Source organism: Gobio gobio, assembly GCF_949357685.1.
Source record: "Gobio gobio genome assembly, chromosome: 13".
NCBI classification, from domain to species: Eukaryota; Metazoa; Chordata; class Actinopteri; order Cypriniformes; family Gobionidae; genus Gobio; species Gobio gobio.
Genome location: NC_137106.1, coordinates 7,057,025 through 7,079,407, shown reverse-complemented (window position 1 = coordinate 7,079,407; position 22,383 = coordinate 7,057,025). Strand labels below are relative to the sequence as shown.

The 22,383-nt window shown below is 39.2% G+C and overlaps 1 protein-coding gene across 2 annotated transcripts; it reads left to right on the top strand.

The window, feature by feature from the left end:
* The first annotated feature begins 3,921 nt into the window (after window positions 1–3,921).
* Window positions 3,922–19,532, top strand: LOC307135791 (protein NLRC3-like). Of its 2 annotated transcripts, none has more exons than XM_079832464.1 (8): window positions 3,922–4,117; window positions 4,540–4,704; window positions 9,273–11,129; window positions 11,371–11,544; window positions 13,906–14,079; window positions 14,178–14,339; window positions 16,857–16,903; window positions 19,395–19,532. In XM_079832464.1, the coding sequence occupies exons 2-8, from the start codon at window positions 4,556–4,558 to the stop codon at window positions 19,499–19,501; spliced, it is 2,670 nt and encodes an 889-aa protein (XP_079688590.1). In that variant the 5' UTR covers window positions 3,922–4,117; window positions 4,540–4,555; the 3' UTR covers window positions 19,502–19,532. The 2 variants fall into 2 exon arrangements, with proteins under 2 accessions (XP_079688590.1, XP_079688589.1); XM_079832463.1 differs by lacking the exon at window positions 19,395–19,532 and adding an exon at window positions 16,982–18,153.
* The last annotated feature ends 2,851 nt before the right edge of the window (window positions 19,533–22,383 follow it).

The window sequence follows — 22,383 nt, the reverse complement described above, 5'->3', positions numbered from 1 at the left end:
GCCCTGTTTCAAGAGGCGTGTCTGCTGTGAGACTTCAGTAAAAACGGCCACTGTTGTGATTGGCTGACATCTTTGCATTTGAAATGAGCAGAGGGGGCGTGGTTTAACAAGGTCTACGAGGCAGGCAGAAGGCTGCCAGAGAGAAGGATGTCACTTCTCATCAGTTCTCTCAGCACGTCTCAGTTCAGTGAACTGTTGTAGTTACTAGCATATGCTTCAGGTTATTAGTTTATTTCTAGTCGGAGGGACTGTCACTCATATAAGAAAGTTAGTAACTTTAGTAAATGATGGATCAGCGCTGACTTGAGACGCGAACTGTTTAGAACGATTCAGTCCGATTTGGTGAACTGGTTCGACCGGTTCACTAAAAAGAACCGGTTCAAAAGAACGATTTGTTTGCGAACCGGACATCAATGGACCAGAGACGGAGAGATTGCTAACAAAGTGATATTGTACTGAGTTGTGAGAGCGCTGTCAGCGCGAGTTTATTTTGTTTGTATCTGAGAGTTCTGAATAAACACGAGTCCCAGTCCACCGAGCCCGCCTTCCTCCTTATTCTACCAACTTTGTAACACGTGTAATGTACCATTACAGCTGTCGAGATGAACGAGTTACGAGTAAGTGTTGATTATAGCATTATTTTTAGATATTTTCCTATCATATGAAAAGCGTAATTGTGCATTGAGTACACAGCGCAAAAAAAGACACAACAGAGCAGTAATCGAATGTAATCCAGTTTATAGTGGGGAAAGCTGGCTAGCCTAGCCCGAATACGCTTACCCCCCTTCTGCTTAATCTCGCGGCACGTTTGGTGCCTCCGCTGTGGGCCAGATTCAGTACTGGGGGTCGGTGATGTTGAAGGCCGACCGGCCAGTGCAGCCCGAGCTTCGGCATGCATGAGGTTTATCTCTAAAGATGTGGCTCTGCCGATGTTGAACAGAAATTCACGACTGTATGCACATTTTAGAACAGATAGATGCAACGAGGACGTACAAAAACACTGACTCACAAGATTGAAAACACTGTTCTGTCAGGAGAGAGAGAAGCCGCAGCACGAATAATAAATTTCTGTGTGAACTTGAATAATTAGCTACACATCAGAAATCACTGATCACAGATCAGAAGGAACTGAAAAAAGACTTTTCATTTGTACATCCTAACACTGAGAAACTGCCAGCATTCATTCGTTCACAAGCCATGATCTCTCGAGTACAAACAAATATGGCGCTCGCATGGGCGTGCCAAATTCTCTGGGCGGAGGAAAGGGAGGTAACTGTTCCTGTTATGACGTCATAACAGGAAAATTCAAGATCAGCTCTTCTGGGCTGTCATTTTCTCAAAGGCAGAGAGGGACAGCCAGAACTCGGTTTACATCGATCAAAATTTCTATCCACTTGGGGACAATATTCAGGCTAGGGGAACTCATATTAATGTTGAAAAACCTCATAAAATGAAAATTTCATGCCATGGGACCTTTAAATCAGTTAATGAAATACACAGTTTTAACAGTAAATTTAAGTTCAATATGTTTATTAAATGCAATAATAAATTCTACCTTGCAGGTACAGCATGTCGATTTCATCCTGGTTCTTTTTCTTCGAGCCATTGTGAAACTGACCGCTGAAGCTGGAGGAGTTCACACACGCTCCAGTGAGGAAAACCGGTCTGATTTGGACTGATCTTGAGCCAGGGGTCTGCAGACATGCAACACAGCCATATAACAAACATTTCACAAACACAGACCTCCTTCTGGCTTTTTCATTGCTTGGCGATCACTGTGCAGATGAGAAACTGGTCCTTAGTGTTCTGGTTCTGCTGATCTGTGAGCGTGTGCTCGTCAATCTGAAGAGAAAGTGTTTTTACAGCATCATGTTGTAGTGAAATTCTCACCTCTTTGAAACATCACCATGCAACTCAAATCTAGATCCATCCCTTCACACAACTCTGCTGAACCACTCTGAATCGAACTTCCCATATTCTGTCAAACGTTTCATTTTGTCTTTGTTTTTCTGAGACAGCAAGGGTTTTTAACACATCTAGATGCAAAACTTGAATTAAATAAACATCTGGTTATTATAGTTAAAAGAGTCTTGTTTATTTAGGTCTTGAATTCTGCTGCTGGTATTTTTAGGCTTTTTTTCTGTCTTTGAGAAGTGTAAATTCTAGCATACTGTCATTCCTGCATGAAGAGGCTTTGGGCCTTCCAGATCCTTTCTTCCTGGCAACATCACCTGTCATTTCAAACCATTGACCCATCGGTGCTCTGGCCCTAATGATGACTGAGATTATCTTAATATTCTACAATTTTTGAGAGGATAGATAGACAGACAGACAGACAGACTTTTGAAAAATCCAATCTTAATTTTATTTGTTGACACCTCGTAAGTTTTTGAGCAGCGGTTTGTGCGGTTGTCCATGCAGATGAGCCGGGTGGACGCAGATCAGGTCGGCTGTACGGTGAGCTTGCTGCTGACATTCTGAAGGGTAAGAAAAAAATACACGTTGACTCAATTAGCATCGGATGTGAAAAATTTTAACGAAGACCTATGGCATCTGTGTCCATCTGTGTCCAATAGATTCACCATTCATTCGGTTTAGTGCAGGGGTTTCAAACTCATTTTAGGTTGAGGGCCAGATGGGAAAAAATTTAGTTATGTGCGGAATTACCTTTTTTTCTAAACCTTAGTGAGCAGACAATTAGCCTACATTAATATTAACCATACAAACTACAAATTAATAAAACTAGAAGAACATTCTGTTTTGTGGAAACTGCCTTTTTACATGTGAAAAGACAATTGCATTTTTAAAATAATGTTTTATTTAATATTTTATATTAAGAATGGCCGATTTTGATTTATAAAAATTGAAAGTGCCTCTCGCAATTCAAAATGCTTACGCTACGTCTGACGAGCGTAACTGGTAGCGTAAGCATTTTGAACTGCAGAGGCGCTTTCAACCTTTTCCCCGTAAATTGAATACGGAAGCAACTCGTAGTACCCGGATGAGCGGTGGTTGTTATCTGGGAATAATATACTGCTGGAATGCGCAATTGACCAATCAGAATCAAGTATTCCACAGAAAGTCAAAATAATGACTTATGTCGAAATAACGAGATAATTTTTCTTTCTTTTTTTTCTGTAATCTGCAGCCAATACTAACTCTGGTAGAAAATCAGCAAATTCTTTGATAAAGTCTGTATGGCGGCCTGGTGGCCTCTATAAAGTAGCCAGAATACTAACTGTATTTCCCATTATCCCGTCATCATTGTTGGGTTGTATGTGAAAGTTGTTTTTGGATTATTGAACAGTTTTTACTCTTAAGAGACATCTAGAGGTCAGATCCTAAAAATGTGTAGTCACAGGTGTATCCATTAAGCTAATTAAAAGAACACAACAGCAACTGAGTGCCCAGATAGTCGTGCAGTGTGAAAATAACAGTGATCTGACTACTTTTAAATTTATGCAATGTGAACTTGGCATTACTCTCTAGTGTCTAGCACCCTGATAAAGGCCTGTTTGGGCGCGTTGATACGTGTTGAACTATGTGAGGGCCTGGACGTGGTTTTTCTTGCTCTACAACAGAATCCATCTACCGTTTTTTATATTTTGTTCCCCTTCTGTAGCTTCCCCTTTTGGCTTCCTGTGGAATTTTTTTGTTTCCCATGGACAGGGTCCGGAATCTCTAACAAAGTCACTGGTAGGGAGATGCACATTTATTTAGAAAAATTCTGTAAATATTATGACAAATATGAACTTACTGCTAAATTCAGACTGGAAGATTAACATTAGCTTTTAATTTCATTCTCACCTCTCATCTCGCTTTACTGCAGAGCTTGTTGACATTCTGTAAATTGTGGATATAATGTACACCTATTTCAAGACATGTTGTTGTCATCTCATTCAATTCTCTCACTGGTCATGTGACACTGTTGAAAGTGAAACCATTTCAGAATACTCCCATTTTGTTACAGGAAGACTGTGAACAACAATAGGAGAGAAAATCTGATTAATATGAATCAGTTTGAGAACAGATCAGTTTAATGCTGTTATTTGGAGACAAAATGGATTCATGAACTGAATAAAGTTTGTGTTTGAGGTTCTTTATTGTTGAGACAGAGGTAGGTTTGAACAAACATATTTCTGGATTCATTATAATATATTGTTTAATATCCAATTGCATGTGTAAATATCCTTCACAATCTACTGTAATGTCAGTCTGTTTGGATGTTTTATTCTCTGTAGTTAGATTCTTGGCTGCTGGCGTTTGTAGTCATAAATAGATTCATACACTCAGGTTTCCTTGATTAGCAGTTTCTTAAACCTATGAACGGTGAGTTGAACTGACGAAGGCATGTTCGTTTGTTGTCTTTCACTCAGTAAATGATCTGTTAATAATTGTAGTATTTTTTATATCAGTGCATTTAGCAAAGAATTCACAGTGCAATACTAAAACTGATAAAGCACACTGAAGACGTTCATATTTATATTAAATGTTTCTTTGTCTGTAAAATCTCTGTAAATTGTGGTACAAATGTTTCAGGATCACTGCCTGTAAAATGAGTCTGTATGAGAAGAGGGAGGAGGAGGAAGGTGTTCACACACACAAAACAGCATCTCCAGAACCCAGCTGTGTGTCTATGAAGAGTGACGTATCCATGGACCCTCCCCCTAAACTCAGTGATCGAGCAGTGACCTCTGACCCTGAGTGAGTAAAATGTTAATTCACTGTTTGAGTGAGACATTTAAAGAAAACATTAAGATCTTGAATTTTGAATAAAAAAATATTAAATTAGGATTTGTTAAAGCAAGTATCATCAGTTGTATTTTATCTAGTGCTTTTCAAAATATACATTCAAAATCCCTTCAAGAATATTGCCTGTTCAACTCCCAGTGACAAATGGTAAATGGACTACATTTATATAGCGCTTTTAACAGACCAATGGCCATCCAAAGCGCTTTACACATAGCCTCAGATTCACCCATTCACACACCGATGGCGGTGTCAGCCATGCAAGGCGCCATCCAGCTCGTTGGGAGCAGCTAGGGTTAGGTGTCTTGCTCATGGACGCCTCAACACTTGGTCAGGGGATCGGGATTGAACCACCAACCTTTCGGTTTGTAGACAACCTACATGAACCACTGAGCCATTGTCGCCCTAACAAGCCAAAGGTGGCTGAAGCAAAGACAAAATATGTATGTTTTTGTTCAGACATGCAGCAACAAAACAGTTGCTTTGCTCATCTCTGTTAATAGCAGGAACAAAAACATATGCAATCAGATTGTTGTTAATGCTTCTCAGTCTAAACGATCAAAATGGATTTCATGTGTTTTTGTTATTCATTGCTGAATGATTTATGTTACATTTATGTTTTATTTAAGTTGCAGTCCTGCAGGTCCAACGTGGCTAGGTCAGGGGCCTAGAGTAATGTGTAATTAGTCTGTATTGTCTCTTTCTTCTATATACTGCCCTTATGAAAAACATAATCACAGTCATTACATGCATTGCTGAAGTCCCAAACTGGCAGCATGACTATATACAATGATGACCAGTGTGCAGTGGTGCCCCTGCCTGTACACAAAGTACACACTCTGCTTACCTTGATATCACCAGCATTTCAAAACAAATTCTGTACCATATAAATCATGAATGATGTATAATCATGTTTTTCATGTAGTCTGTCAACATGAACTCACTGATGTAGTTCAATCAGAACCCAACCATAATTCCTGGTTAGAGATAGTGTCAGTATGATAATTGTGACCAGTCACGGAAAGTAGGGACACAAGTCGGTTCTGGGGCATTTCGAGTTATTCACAGATTCTGAAAGTGTAGTCTCCAAGCTTTCCAACGATCGGTAACACATGGAAATCTGATAATATTTGGAGAAGTTGTGGCCATTTGAAAGTAGGCACTCAAAAAACCTTAATAGGGAGAAAACAACCTCTAAACATTGTGCAGTTCTCACCTGTTCTCACCTGCTGGGAGTGACAATAGGGCTCATTTACATCTCATTTAGATAAGCCATACCCCCTGTAAAGCTCCCCCCTGTAAAGCTGCATGGTTGCATAGCAACGACAGACCCAACGGGATGCATTGTGTAGCATTAGGACTTTTTGAACCGGATTCTGTGATATCCGTGATCATTTTGGTCACAATAATCATGAAATGAAATTTTCATGCCATTTCATCTTTAGTTACGATCAACTATGATAAACTAAAATCAACTATAATTATGTTTTTATAGTATAATATGCAAAGTACAATTTTCTATAAGAAAAAAATATAGAATTCTATATATTTTTTTATATTTATTCTATATTTTTCTATATTTTGTTATTTTCTCTGACATTTAAGGGTAACATAGGCCTACAAAGACTATTTTAGGTCTAAAAGTTTGGATAGTTGCTAATACAGCGTTCCCACAGCTTGGTTAAGTTCAAATTCAATTAAATTATTTTTCACCATATGACAGAGGTCTGATATTCTATTTGTCACATTTCTGTTTTGCATAAAACTGAAGAATATTCGGTACATCCTATACTGTATTCTAAAATGATCTGATATTAACTTTTGCATGGATTTTATTGAAAAGAGCTTAGGCTCATGTAACCAGTCTATTTTTGCAATATTTCACGGTGTGTCTGTGAAACGCTGAGGTACCGTATAGTTTTGTGCGTGCGTGAACATCATGGCAACGTACAACACAAAGTACCTCACGCGGGAAACACTTAATGTAACGCGTAAATGCAAGTAACAAACGCAAATCAAGCATAGTCCACAAAGTGTTGGCGAAATAACACATTATCGGACCAGAGAGAATAATATGGAATTTCTTCCAGAAAACACTTTCAAGGATCTGTATGTATGTTTATTTTCAGTCATGTCGTTGTACATAGCCCTCTCTTTCTGCACAAGGGAAAGATGATCTTGTTGCTTCTTTACTGCTTCAGACTTTCTATCATCTGGGAGGTTTGCACTTCGTATCAGCTGCTCGTTATTGCTTTAGCACTGCCAGCAGAGATCTGTGTGCGGCCAGTCACCAGGGTTGCCAGGTTTTCACAACAAAACCCACACAATTGCTTCTCAAAACTAGCCCAAAACAAGCCCAATCGCGTTTCAGGGGGGCTTCTCCAGTAAAAATCGCATTTGGGGGGTAAATATGTGTTAAATATCACATAATTGGGCTCGCAGCAACAGTACTGAAGTAGCCCAACCGTGGACCTGGCAACACTGAGCCACTCTTCCCTTGGAGGGCGGGAGCAATAAAAAAAGAAACACGCCTCTACTTCATGCTAGAATCTCCGAAAAACAAGCCAATTTCAACCTCAAAGTGTATACTTTTAAATATACCAATGCTGCTATCTCAAACACGGAGAGGCTTCTTCGTGATCTCAACTAACAGATTCGGCAAAAAAACGCTTCTTTCTCATTTTGCTTGAAAGTTGTGCTGCCGACTTGTGTCCCTACTTTCCGTGACTGGTCACAATTATAACAGTAGCTACCAGGGCCGTGCACAGACATTTTGAGGGGCAGTGGCCCAAACCAAAAAAAAGGGGCACTGGGGTGGGATTGGGGGTGAGGATTGGGCGCTAGTCAATACAAATTATCCCTCTTACTCTTCCTATTCCTTTACTGCCAGCCTCCCTCACTCTCTGAGCCCTATTTTTTTCTCATGACCATAGATGACACAAAATCTCATCTCAGCACTTTTGATGAATGGCTATGCTATTTTCATTTTGTCATTTCATCTGAATATCAACATTTGTGAGATTTAGTCAGTCAAAACAGTTGAGATCTAATTTTGTGTCTCTCGAAAGTAATGATCTATGACATTGTATTATGTTGACAATCAAAGTGGTTTTTTTTTTTTTTAATTTTGGATTTGTGGAGTAAATGTTATAGCTTTTATTTTGAAGTAAAAAGATAAAATTAGACCCTTGGGGTAAGATGACCCAGCCATATTTGGCACAGAAGGCCCCAAGTGGCATGCTGTTACTGGTGTTATTGTTGTTAAATTCAATACTGATATTAACAGGGTTATTATTTAATATTTTCATGAATAAGATGTACATTTCAGGCATCTTCACTTTTATTGAAACCTATAGGTTAATTGAGTGAATTGTATTATGACAAAATCTGTTATGTCTTATGTCTTTTTTTTATTATTACATATCTTCAATTAAAATATGGGCAATTAAATAAGTAAATATTCATATGCTTGTACATAATTCATAAAACAATTAGGGATTCAGATTTTTCTGTTATCAGTTATTCAATTATTCTACTAAATTGTCAAAATTAAATTTTAAGTAGAATATTTTATTTTGTATTTTACATTAATGACACTTTAAAATAAATAAAAATAGTAATAAGAATTATATAAAAAGTAATTACATTCTGTAACAGTTTATGTTGGGTGGGGGATGGTTAAACAAATGTGTTTTTTTATATATATATATATAAATTCTACAAAGTGTGCCATCAACAGCAAATTGTTATTTATATTAGATTAGATCGGTACAAAAATTTGATTAGACAAGAATTCTAGTTCTCTTTCAAATGTGGATTTTGTACAAGTTGTTAACACTATTAGAAGACCAGGAGCAAAATATTACAGAAATACAAAAACAAACTACCAAATTACTAATTCCGCGGGAATAAACCACTGTCTGTAATGTGGATTCTAATGCATACTGTTAATGCAACAACATTTTGGAACTGTCGTCTCCGCTTTCCAGATAGCGCATTGACTCGAGAAAACATGGAGCGGATTCCTGGAATCGGCGGATCTTTAGCGGAGGGATAACAGAACGCTTTTAGCATGGATGGTAGCGAGGGGGCCACCTCAGCTGATGAGGGCAGAGGGGCAGTGGCTCTAGCCACCGGGCCACCCCCCTGTGCACGGCCTTGGTAGCTACTGTTGTGGCAAAGTCTTGGGGTTTTGATGCTATGTAAGTGACGCTGTGGCATGGCATGATTTTGAACAACTGGATTCGTTAGTAGTTTGAATCGGAGTAGTTAGGCACCACAGAAAACAAATGTGTTCGAATTTTAAAGACATGTCACCGTGCTGTGTTTCTCTCCGCCAATTTGGTGGATTTTCACCCGCATTTGGTGGGTTGGTGGGTGTTAATTTCAAACCCTGTCTGCCTGAGTGTGGAATCAAATTAGATCTTAGTTTGTTGTGCTGAAAATATATGTAAATACTTTTAGGGATTTTGATGCTTTTTCACAGTCAGTTTTTGTCTCATTTCATCTCTCTGTTTCTGAAGAGTAATGAGAGATGATGTGATCAGATCAGTGACCTGCACTGACTCTGACTGTCAGGACTTCACCAGGCAGAGAGTCAAAGAACGACATAAAGCCAGCATGAAGAACAAGTATGAGAGCTTATTTGAGGGAATCAAACTAGAAGAGAATCAAACTCTCCTGAATAGGATCTACACACAACTCTACATCATAGAGGGAGAAAGTGAAAGAGTGAATGAAGAACATGAGGTTTTACAGATGGAGAAAACAACCAGAACACAAGACACTCCAATCTACTGCAATGACATCTTTAAACCCTTACATCAACCAGGATGTGAAGAGAAATACCAAATCAAGACTGTTCTTACTAAAGGCATCGCTGGAATTGGAAAAACCGTCTCTGTGCAGAAGTTCATTCTGGACTGGGCCGAGGGAAAAGCCAATCAGGATGTAGATTTCATGTTTGTGCTTCCGTTTCGAGAGCTGAACTTGATTAAAGAACACCAGTACAGTCTTCACAGACTTCTGCTGGACTTTCATCCTGAACTTCAAGATCTGGACTCAAAGATTTATGAGGAGTGTAAAGTTGTGTTCATATTTGATGGTCTGGATGAAAGCAAAATGACACTGATGTTTACTGACAGAGAGAAAGTTTGTGATGTGAATGAGTCTTCATCTGTGGATGTGTTGACGTCAAACCTCATCAGAGGAGAGCTGCTTCCCTCTGCTCTCCTCTGGATCACCTCCAGACCAGCAGCAGCCAATCAGATCCCCTCAAAATACATCAACCGTGTGACAGAAATTCAGGGATTCAATGATCCTCAGAAGGAGGAATATTTCAGGAAGAGAATCAGTGATGAGCATCAAGCCAGCAGAATCATCTCACACATTAGAAGATCAAGAAGCCTCCACATCATGTGTCACATACCTGTCTTCTGCTGGATCTCAACCACTGTTCTTCAAAAGCTCCTGAAACAAGATGACAGTGCAGAAATCCCTCAAACTCTGACTGAAATGTACATCCACTTCCTGCTGACTCAGATGAACATGTGGAATCAGAAGTATGATGAGAAAGATCCAGAGAAACTCCTGCAGTCCAACAGAGACGTGTTTGTGAAGCTTGCTGAACTGGCTTTCAATCAGCTGATGAAGGGCAATGTGATGTTCTATGAGGAGGACCTGATTGAGAGCGGCATAGATGTCACTGACGCCTCAGTGTATTCTGGGATTTGCACTGAAATCTTTAAGGAGGAATCTGTGATTCATCAGAGGAAAGTCTACTGCTTCATTCATCTGAGCTTTCAGGAGTTTCTAGCTGCTTTCTATCTGTTTTACTGCCATTTTGTCAAAAATAAGAAATCACTGCTGTCGTTTCTGAATAAAAGATATCAGCGCTATAGACGGATAACCTCTTTATATGAGTTATTAAAAGCAGCAGTTGTTAATTCCTTACAGAGTGAAAATGGACACCTGGATCTTTTCCTGCGGTTCCTGCTCGGCATCTCACTGGAGCCCAATCAGAGACTCTTACAGGATCTACTGACACACACAGTGAACAAATCAGAGACCATCATGAAAATCACACATTACATTAATAACACAATTAAGGAAGATGATTGTCTCTCAGCTGACCAAAGCATCAATCTGTTCCTCTGTCTGCTGGAAATGAAGGATCAGACTCTGTATGGAGAGATTCAGGAGTTTGTGAAGTCAGAGAACCACTCAGTGAATCGACTCTCTCTGTCTCACTGCTCAACAATCGCCTACATGCTTCAGATATCAGAGGAGGTGCTGGATGAGTTTGATCTGAAGAAATACAACACATCAGATGAAGGTAGAAGGAGACTGATACCAGCTGTGCTGAACTGCAGAAAAGCTCTGTGAGTATGAATTTATGTAATTGGAGACTAAATTTAATGTGTCTGTTTCGTCATAAAACTGTGTAAAAACTGTGTTAAATCATGCCTCTCATCAATCAGCCTCTCACTTGTTTTCATTAAAAAAAGAGTGTGTCGTGTCATGATCAATATGTGATTTTTTTTCTTCAGTTTTAAACTCAGAAAACAATATTTTAACCAATCTTCTCCTCTTTATTGAACCATTTTTAATTCTGGGTTATAGACTTGCTGACTGTAATCTCTCTGATCAGTGCTGTGAAAAAGTGTCTTCATATATACAATCACCAAACTCCTCACTGAGAGAGCTGGACCTGAGTCACAATTACCTGCAGGATTCAGGAGTGAAGCTTCTCTATGAAGGACTGATGAGTTTACACTGTCAACTCAACATACTGAGGTAAGAAAAACAGATTAAAATTCAGATGGTTATCAAATTAAAGATACTCTCTGCCCTGGTCCTGATCACCCGCTCAGTGAACAGTGTGTGATCTTGTCCCCTGAAGCTGAGATTAATTATTATATACAGTGACAACACCCACACACTGAGATAAACATTTTTTACTTATGTGCATTCAAATGAACATTCATATCTATATACAGTGATATATATTGTGTGCACACACTCACACACACTGCATAGAAATTGTGCCTTGGAATCTGTGACAAAGGTGGGCAGCTGTTCTAATTTCAGCTTTGTTTACATCCATTCTTACAGTGTGTTCAGTGTTTACATTTTATCACAATGTGTGTTCTCTGGGAATTGAACCCAACACTTTGTTGTTGTTAGTGTCAGTTGAGCTACAGGAACCCATGTATCTTACTGAAATAACTGTTGTAACTTTTATAAAGGTTCATAGTACCAGACTAATTCCAGTATATTAAATGTCCCATGGCATGGATTGTTTTTATTATTTTATAATGTTTCCTGAGGTGTACTTATATTGTTAGTATGGTTTTTACATCAAAAAATGTCATAATTTAGAAATAAAAAACCTTTTTTCTATACTGATATTAGCTCTCTCGCTTGAATGCTCTGTTTCAAGGGTCTGCTGTGAGAAACGCCCACTGTTGTGATTGGCTGACATCTTTGGATTTGAAATGAGTATTAGATTAGTGGAGATGGTGGTCCAGTGGGTTAAACCACTTAACTGATATGCAGAAGGTTACTGGTTCGATCCCAGCGGTCACCACCAGTGTGTCCTTGAGCAAGGCACTTTACTCCACGTTGCTCCAGGGGGATTGTCCCTGTAATAAGTGCACTGTAAGTCACTTTGTATAAAAGCGTCTGCCAAATGCATAAATGTAGATTATGTGGTGGAGGGGGCGTGGTTTAGTGAGGTCTGCAAGCGCTGCCCGAGAGAGAGACGGGCTGCATGTGGTCCAGAGAGACCTGGAGCAAGATAGCCGAGAAAGTTTTATTATACTGAGTTGTTGAGACCACAATTGTATCTGAGAGTTCTGAGTAAACACGAGTCCCAGTCATGCCGACCCTGTCATCTTCCTCCTTATTCTACGAACTTTGTAACATGTGGAACCCCTCTCAAATAATTTTACTACGTTTTTTTACCATCACAGCTATCGAGATGAACGAATCGTCAAATTGATGATTATAGCATTATTTTTAGATCTTTTCCCATCACATGAAAAGCTGCAGTGATGAGCATTGAGTACACAGGCAGTCTGTTGATCGTGTGAATGCAGTGATCTCGTCATTGCAGCGCTTTTTCTCTCACAAAATGCTTTCACCACAACTAACAGCAAACACGACATCGACATGAATACAGTAAGAGCTTTGTGCAGCATAACAGCGTCATTCATTATAACGACAGTTTGGGCAAGTGTGCAGATACACTCGCGATGTGTGATTGACAGATCCGAAGATTATAAAGAGAGTGTTCTTTGATCGTCTAATCAAAATTGAAATAACAGATTTGTTTCATGCTACTAACAGAAACGATGTGAAGTTTATCATTTTAGTCACTGGCTTGATTCACTGAAGCATTACGCTTAGGGCATCAAGACGGCCAGTGGCGGGACTGACAGTATTAAACGATTTAGAAAGAAAGTCTGTGTGAACTTGAATGATTAGCTACACATCAGAAATCACTGATCACAGATCAGGCATTAATGAACACTGTTACTCACTATTTGTGGCGGTGCTGTCGAATCCATATGGTAAAATTCTGTTTGTAAAGCCTGTGCTGACAATGCGAAACGGAATCAATTTTCTCCAAATTCTCTGGGCGGGCAAAGCAAGAGGAAGGGGAGGTAACCGTTCCCCGTATGACAGCATACAGGGAAGATTCCAGATCGGCTCGTCTGAGCTCTCATTTTCTCAAAGGCAGATCAGGACAACCAGAACTCGGTTTACACCTATCAAAATTTCTAGCCACTTGGAGACCATATACAGAGGAACTCATATTAATGTTAAAAAACCTCATAAAATGAAAATTGCATGCCATGGGACCTTTAAAAGAATATTAGTCATGTGATCAACACTGTTATGTATTTAGAGTTGGTAACTGGATTATCCTGCAGTTGTTAGTTTATGCTTTATATGGCACTGTGTAATGTATACCTTGAACCTGAAAACATTAAAAGAAGTCAGTTCTAAGCGCACTCGGTTTCATTGTGTTATTGCTATCTATAGCTCCTCAGAATATAATGATATTCGTATAAACACAACAAATACCATGTGTAGAAAACTTTACTTTATTCCATCTCCTCTTTATCAAACCATGTTTGTCTTGTGTTATAGACTTGATGACTGTAATCTCCCTGATCAGTGCTGTCAAAGTTTGTCTTCATCTCTACAATCATCAAACTCCTCACTGAGAGAGCTGGACCTGAGTCACAATGACTTGCAGGATTCTGGGGTGAAGCTTCTCTCTGATGGACTGAAGAGTTCACACTGTCAACTCAACGTACTGAGGTAAGAAAAATATTTACAGGAATCAGAACACTCCTGTGTAATAATCAGTTTCAGACTATCTCCAGTGCCAGATTGTGTGTGTGTGTATGTGTTTGTAGATTATCTGGCTGTATGGTGACAGAGGAAGGCTGTTGTTATCTGGCTTCAGCTCTGAGTTCAAATCCCTCACACCTGAGAGAGCTGGATCTGAGCTACAATCACCCAGGACAATCATTAGTCAAGCTGCTCTCTGATCCAAACTACAGACTGGACAAACTCAAGTATGTCCAACACTAACAATCATCGTGTCATGTCATCTTTAGAATTTTGTGTTTAACTTCCGTTTTGCTGTAGCTCTGTATATTTCTATGACATGACGGTTGAAGAGTAATTAGCTGGTGAAGTGGATTTACTTATTGTAGTCATTTTTGAAGTGGATGTCATAACCAGTGTAAGGGAGAAACACATTACAAAAGTAATGCATTACAGTTACGTATTACTTTTTGCTGTAACGCAGTAGTGTAAGGCATTACTAATCAATTTTCAGTAATATTTTACTCTGTACATGTTCAGTAACGCTCGCGTTACAACACACTTTTTAGCCCAAAATTAAATTGTTAAAATAAAAAAAACAAAACAGCAAGACCGCGAGACAACGAATGAAAAATGCAAGTAAGTTATTACCTGTTCGTGGTCAGTCTATATACGCGTGTGGTGTCCAAGTTTGTAAATGAAGACTAAATGACAGCTTGCACTGGCCAGTAGAAAGGCAGCTAAAGAAGGCTTTTCAAAGAATAGCACAACGGCGAGCGCGTCGAGTATAAACACCTCCGCAAACGGACGAGGCGCGCGCACAGTCAGCGAAACGAAAGTAAAACAAGGCGTGATGACTCCGATTGTTCGAATATTACAATTTAATAATTGTTAAATCGATATGTCATCCTCAATAAACCTGTCTCTGGCGTGTTGCCTCCGATCTTTCGAATATTGCTCTTTAATAATTATTTAATCAACACATCATCCTCAATAAACCCGTCTCCGGCGTGTTGCCTCCAATCCTTCGAATATTCCAATCTATTATGACCTCTGACCTGTAAAGTTGCCAGAATAATAATCATACACTGCTTGTTAATTGGCCAGAGGAGAACTGGCACCCCAACTGAGCCTGGTTTCTCCCAAGGTTTATTTTCCCCATTAGGTCACCTGCCACTGTTGCCTCTGGCTTGGCTTGCTCAGTTGGGGACACTACATTTTTCTAAATTTTTCAACTAAATATCCAAATAAATCTAATTATTAAACTAAATTAACCATATAAACTAAATTACTGATCTAAAGCCCACACTGTCACTGTATGATAATTGAAATGAGCTGATGGCATCACCGTTTTCTCCGGAACGACTAAACAGCTGAATAAAATTCTGTTGCATTATTTTGCTGTTTAACACTGTAAAGCTGCTTTGAAACAATCTGCATTGTTAAAAGCGCTATATAAATAAAGTTGACCTGACAAGGCTTAATGGATGAAGATGGCAGAAGAAGGCCCCGATCACACAGAACACGTTTTTCAGGTTCGAAAACGCGAGGCACACCGCACTGCCTTTTTTGGTTGACGTTTTTTCATTTAGAAAATAGCAGTGTGCTGCGTTTTTTTTTTTTATGTTGCCAGAAAACCCCCCAATCAGCTGTCCTTTCAGTCTAATCAAGGTAACGGTCGCCACAACGGAAGACCCGCCTCTCCATTAATTCGATTGGACAATAGAAAAAAAGCGCGATGATGTCGGGTGCTTTTCCACTCAGAGTTTATTTTTTTAGTACTACAGGCGCTCAGAGCGCTACTTCTAAAGCACGAGGCGCAGCAGGCAGTTAAAAAGAAAGGCGCCCGGGGCGCATAAGCAGCGCGCATAACGCTCACTGCCATCAGAAATCTATTAAAAAAAGGCGCCTCTCGCTGCAAAAACGGGTTCTGTGTGATCTGGGCCGAAGACTGTATATTCGTGAGATGGACGAATGAGTTTCTCAGAGATAAGGACAAGAAGAATGTGATATGCATATGCGAGTCAAATGCATATGCAGTCAAATGCAACCTTTGTCTGAAATCGAAAGAACTATCAACATTGCAAAATAGCACTAGCAATTAAAAAAAAAAAAAACATCTCTTGCATTTTGTGCATGGGATTTTGTGTTGTGAACCTCTCTAATTTAAAGAGAATAAAATAATGACAACAATAAGAAAAGAACAAATGTGCATCTTGTCATGGCATTAGAGTTTACATACAGTTCTGTTGTGTCTAATATGAATAGACCCAAGTTATTGCCAGATAAGCACCTCTATAACAGCATCATCTGAGAAACAGACTCAAGCCTCTGGTCCCAAAACATCAATTCAAAGCTTGTGGCAGCTCTAGAAAGTAAATTCTCAGTTCTGTCAGAGACATGAAACAAAAACAGATCCAAAATACAGACTCAGAGATCACAATCTGAATGAGAAGAAATTATGTTTGACCTCATGATACTGAATAAAGCAGATCAGATGAACAGCAAGAGATTTCTGCAGTCAGTAGATTAAATTAAATGATATAGGCACAAATTATCAGTGAATGTAAAGGTGAAGCCTGTAGCTAAAAGTCATCATTCCCATGTTCGTTTTAAACCAAGATTTATTGTTTTCGTATTTTGAATTTAAATGTTACATAATATTGTTTGTTTATAATAAAATATAACACCAGTGTTTAGATTCATCTTCAATTTAACATTCACTTCATCCATTTAATACAAAAGTTTTTTTTTTTTTTTTACAGTGTGGCTCATGGAGGAGACTTCAGAATTACAGCAGGACCACAGAAATGTAAGATGAACACTCACACAAACACACCTTAATTGCTTTAAGGTGTATTATAAATGTTATAACTCTTTTTGTGTTCAGATGCATGTGATCTCACACTAGATTTAAACACAGCAAACCCTCATCTCACTCTGTCTGAGAGGAACAGAAAGGTGACGCATATGGAAAAGAAGCAGTCGTATCCTGATCATCCAGACAGATTTAATAAGTGTCCTCAGGTTCTGTGTAGAGAGAGTCTGACTGGATGCTGTTACTGGGAGGCTGAATGGAGCGGGATGGAGGAGGTTAATATATCACTGGCATATAAAGGAATCAGCAGGAAAGGATTGAGTAATGACTGTGTGTTTGGATACAATGAAAAGTCCTGGAGTCTGAACTGGAATCTGAACAGTCTTAATAACAGTTTCACTTTCAGGCACAATAAGAAGAGCAGAAACATACCTGACCCTTCATGTGACTCTAAGAGAGTAGGAGTGTATCTGAACTGGACAGCCGGCACTCTCTCCTTCTACAGCGTCTCTGACACGCACACACTCACACACTTACACACATTCAACAGCACATTCACTGAACCCCTCTATGCTGGATTTGGGGTTCTTTGTCTCAATAGTTCAGTGTCTCTGTGTGAGAAACAGCTGAGACACACAGTTGAGTGAAAGAAACACACTCACATTAACTCTCACAGCTCTAAACTCTTTCTCTCTTCTAATCTTAATTTCCCAGTGTGTATATAGAAACACACACTAAATTCTAAATGAGACAGACCACAGACTTCTGTTGCGTTTTTATAAAGACATTTGAATGCGGCTCAACAGGAGTTTTGTCTTTCTAAGTCTGTGAGCGCCACCTAGGGGAAGATTTAGTTTCTCACTTCCAGGAAATGGAACTGATGGTAACTGAGGGTCAGTTCAGAGCTCTGGCCTTCAGGCAGACAAATAAACCTCATCATCACACGTAACTGTATCACTGACAACCACCTTGTTGCTCCATTAAATCTTTCTCCATTTTTCTGCTACTCTCTCTTCATGCTCACCAATGACTCCTCTGGTCTCCTTTCACTGTAATCTTTGCTCTGTCTTCTCTACACGGTGCTCCTCTGTGGTTCATATCACTTTACTGCAGAACTAATTTTCTTTTAAGTAGTGTTCATGTATTTCAAGACATGCTGTTGTCGTCTTTAACACATGTAAAGTCAGAGCATTACTGTAAACATGCTTTTGTTTTTGGATTAAATGTGGATATATTCAGAAATGAAGAAAACAGCTGTTCACACGCTTTTTACACACGGACAACATTGTTTTGCTCTCTTTCAGGTTAAAATATCAACCAGTTTAACCAGATTATATCGAACGTGAAACTGTTTCAACAGACTCCATTTTGTGAAAGGAAGAACATAAACAACATCAGGAGAGAAATAACAGACAGGAAGATCTAGGCAGACAGGAAACTCAGGGATGACCTCCATGGTCATATCTAGGCAGACAAGATCAGGGATGACCTCCGTGGTCATGACAGGACAGACTGGGATTTCACAGGCGACCTCTGTGGTCATGATGTAGCAAACAGGAAGTTCATGGACAACCTCCGTGGTCGCATCAGGGCAGACGTTCATGGGCAGAAGTTCATGGGCAGACGCCGCCACCACGGGGAAAACTAGATCAGGTGCCGCCTCCTCTGGAGAAACTGGAGAAGTGTACTCGGCCTAGACACACAGAATGGCCATAGCGGTAACATGGAGTATAATTGATTGTGGGAGAATGTCTGAGACCCCCAGACTAGATACCACCACAGATGCCAGCTACTCGCACCGACATTACCGGTGTGTCCACCAAACTGGAAGCCAGTCTCAAACGCCTAGGGTCTAAGCACTCCGGCTGGCAGGCGTGACAACTGTGAACTCACAAGGATTAATTATTGCTTTAAAAAATATTGCTCATTGTTAGTTCATGTTAGCTAATGTATTAACTAATATTAACAAATTAAACCTCGTTGAGCTGTTACCATTTTGTCTAAATATTAGGGCTGGGTAAAAAATATCGATTTAAATAAATTCTCATTTTTACAAACCAATAACGATTCTTAAATCCTAAGAATTGATTACTCATCCTGTTTTCAGTCGATAAATGAACGGGACATTGTAGCATCTTTGTGCTTTGTTATTATTGACATGAAACAAAGTCTCAGATTTCAAATTACGTCCATTTTATTATGAAATTCAAAAACATTTTGACGTTTTGGCGCTGTGGCGTGAGATTGCTCTGGTGCAGCTCAGCTCAAGAGAAGCGGCACATTAACGGATCTTCTCTTCTGCTTTAATACAGCACGAAATAAACATGAATGAGCATCTGAAAGTGTTAAAGGGGTCATAAACTGAGAAATCAAATTTCCCTTGAGCTTTTGACATATAAGAGGTCATCATACTATAAGAAAATCCTGTACGTTTCAGAACTGAAAACTTCCTTGTTAGTCCAATAAAAGCTTTTATTGACACCAGGCCCAGCAAACGACGATGTGATGAAGTGGGGATCTATGACGTCAAAGGGAGGCAAGCTCCGCTTCTGCAGAAGAAGATCAACGCCTACTTCACCACTGCCTGTTTAGCCCTGCCCACCGATTCGTGCATGACATGACCAGTGATTTCTGAAATGTAATGATTCATGTACAGTCAGATGTTCTTTGTCTATGTGTCAGTAAATCAAACCAGTGACTAAACGTCAATTTGCGTTGTTTCTCTTAGTAGGATGAAAATAATCTGTTATTTAACGGTGATTAAATTCTATAAAGAAAGCAATCAAAGAAAGCTCCCTTGGCAATCGCTTGAGCTGTCAATCAAACTGCGAGAGTTTATCCGTGACTGCCGTTTTATTCAACGAATCTCTTAACTATATCACGTTTTCACTGTTAGTGAAGATGAAAGCATTCGTTAGTGTACAGAAACTGAGTTGCAATGATGAGATCACTGCTTTCATGAGCTCAACATGTGTGTGATCGGCTACAATGATCATCACTGCAAAATTTCATGCTACCATCTAAATATAATGCCATAGATCTAAATATAATGCCATAGATCTAAATGTAATGCAACACTTTTCACGATTAGTTACCCATGAGAGCTATAATAGTAAAAATGCGCTAAAAGAGAGAGTAAAACATAGCTATTTCGAATGAAAAGACGTTAGCCAATCACAGCAGTGGGCGTTTACACTGAACTCTCACAGACGACACGCCCCTTAAAACAGAGCGTTCAGAGCAGAGGGCTAAAATCAGGGTAGGAAAAATGTAATTTATTTATAAATTATGACAATTTTTGATGTAAAAAGCATTTTAACATTATAAGTGCACCCCAGGAAACTAAGCGCTAAGACGCCTCATGCGTCGCTTCAGTCGAGACCAATTGGATTGCCATGGTGAAACGGCCGCTTTTATAGCAGGAGTCTCACCATTGGGATCGCGTGCAGCACCATCATTGGTTCGTTTTCTTTAACTTTACGAACCAATCGACGTGCAGTATTCACTGCGTGATTGTATAAAGGCTTCAGAATCTGAGAAACGTCTTGTCTTATTTATATTAATAAGCTGAATGACGCAGTACTCGTTCTGTACCTAAGGTACCCGAGGTTAGTAACCGAGTACGTTTTTGTGCAGTTTGTCTACCTGTTACAACCTACCCCAGTAGAGAGAACTGGATACAATATGTGTTCTTTTAACAGAAAAGCTCTGATTGGGGGATTTAAATTTCTGATCTCGTCACGACACACAGACACACCATGCGTACTTGAGTTCCTGTTCCCTCGTCTTCTGTTCATGAACTGCCATCCTGGAAACCTGGTTACCTGTTTTACTCACCTGGGGTCCGTTCTTAGTCAGTCGCTTAATACAGTGGTTCCCAACCACGTTCCTGGAGGACCCCCAACAGTGCACATTTTGGATGTGTCCTTTGTCTGACACACCCACATCAGGTCTTGGAGTAGCTACTAATGAGCTGATGACCTGAATCAGGTGTGTTTGATTGAGGAGACATGCAAAATGTGCACTGTTGGGGGTCCTCCAGGAATGTGGTTGGGAACCACTGGCTTAATACATCTGAGATGATTTGACAGATCCCAGATATTTTAACCGTGATAACTGATCTCTGGCTAATTTGGTTCTTCTCCAATTTGCGGATTGGATAAAAATATCTGAATTAAGATTACTGTGCATTCCTGTGTTCCCTGAAGAGGGCAGATGTATCGATACTCAAAACCATGATCAACAATGCAGCGATTGGCTGGCGTCAAGACAGCAACGTAATGACATCATATAATTAAAAAACTTGACAATTAAAAAAAAATTATAAAATCCAACATTTCTGGACCAAACAACACAAAAGTTATAATAGATAAATGAAATGTGCACTTGTTTAAAAAACATGATTCCCATTTATTTATATTCACGATTTCATAGTATTTGTACAGCCTTTACATTTGTATTTCAATGTTGTAATTAGCAATTCATTTAATTTTTAATTCAATTTGAAGCTGATTTGTTTACGTGACAGCATTCATTAAAGTTTCTTAAGGGTCAAGATCAAGTTCTCTGCATCTCTGCTCTGCATCAAGCCTCTCCGTCAGCTAAACTGAGGATCATCCATTCTCAGTCTAGAGATGGGCGTATCGATATGAAGTATCGATATATCGATACCGATGTGATACAAATAAAAATATCGATATTAAGGTGTTTTTTTTCTTGGTAATGTTGTTTATTTAAAGAGATTGTTTTATGCATACAATACGAATAACCTGTGTTACTGAACAGTTGTGTAGTATAGGACTATTTTCCTGCTTATCTGAACCATGATCTGAACGCATGCAAATGCTGCAAGACAGAACCAGTCAATCACAGAGAGAGCGTTCACTCACGGCTTACACTGTATTCAAACAGAGCTGCGTTTCCCAAAACTATCATAAGAAACCATTGATGCTTTTGGAAACGCAGCCCAAAACAATGCTCATCAGAAGACAGAAAACATATGTTATTTCCCAATAAACAAATAGAAAATAGAAATTGTAGCCTACATAGTGCAATTACTCTTTAAATTGAATGTTAAAAGTTGATATTGATCATGTTCTATTCTGTAACTAATGTTAATGAAATCATGTCAGAATAAAAAGGTTGCATTTTATGGGTGCAATGTCCTGTCACCGGCAGTCCCTTATGAAAATGAAAAAAAATTTACTACAGTGACCATAGTTCAACTAGTATTTGTAAATGTCCATAGTTACCACAACAAGTAAACATACTTTAACCATGTGTAAACAAAAATAGGATCTAATAAGTTGCAATTAAGGCATATTGAATGTTAAAATACCTTTCAAATATGATGTTAAGTGGGTATCTTTTTGTAATTTTAATAATTTAATAATTAAACAGTTCAGTTTAGAAGTATCGTATCGGTATCGGTATCGGTGATACTGGCCTTGAAAGTATCGGTATCGTATCGAAAA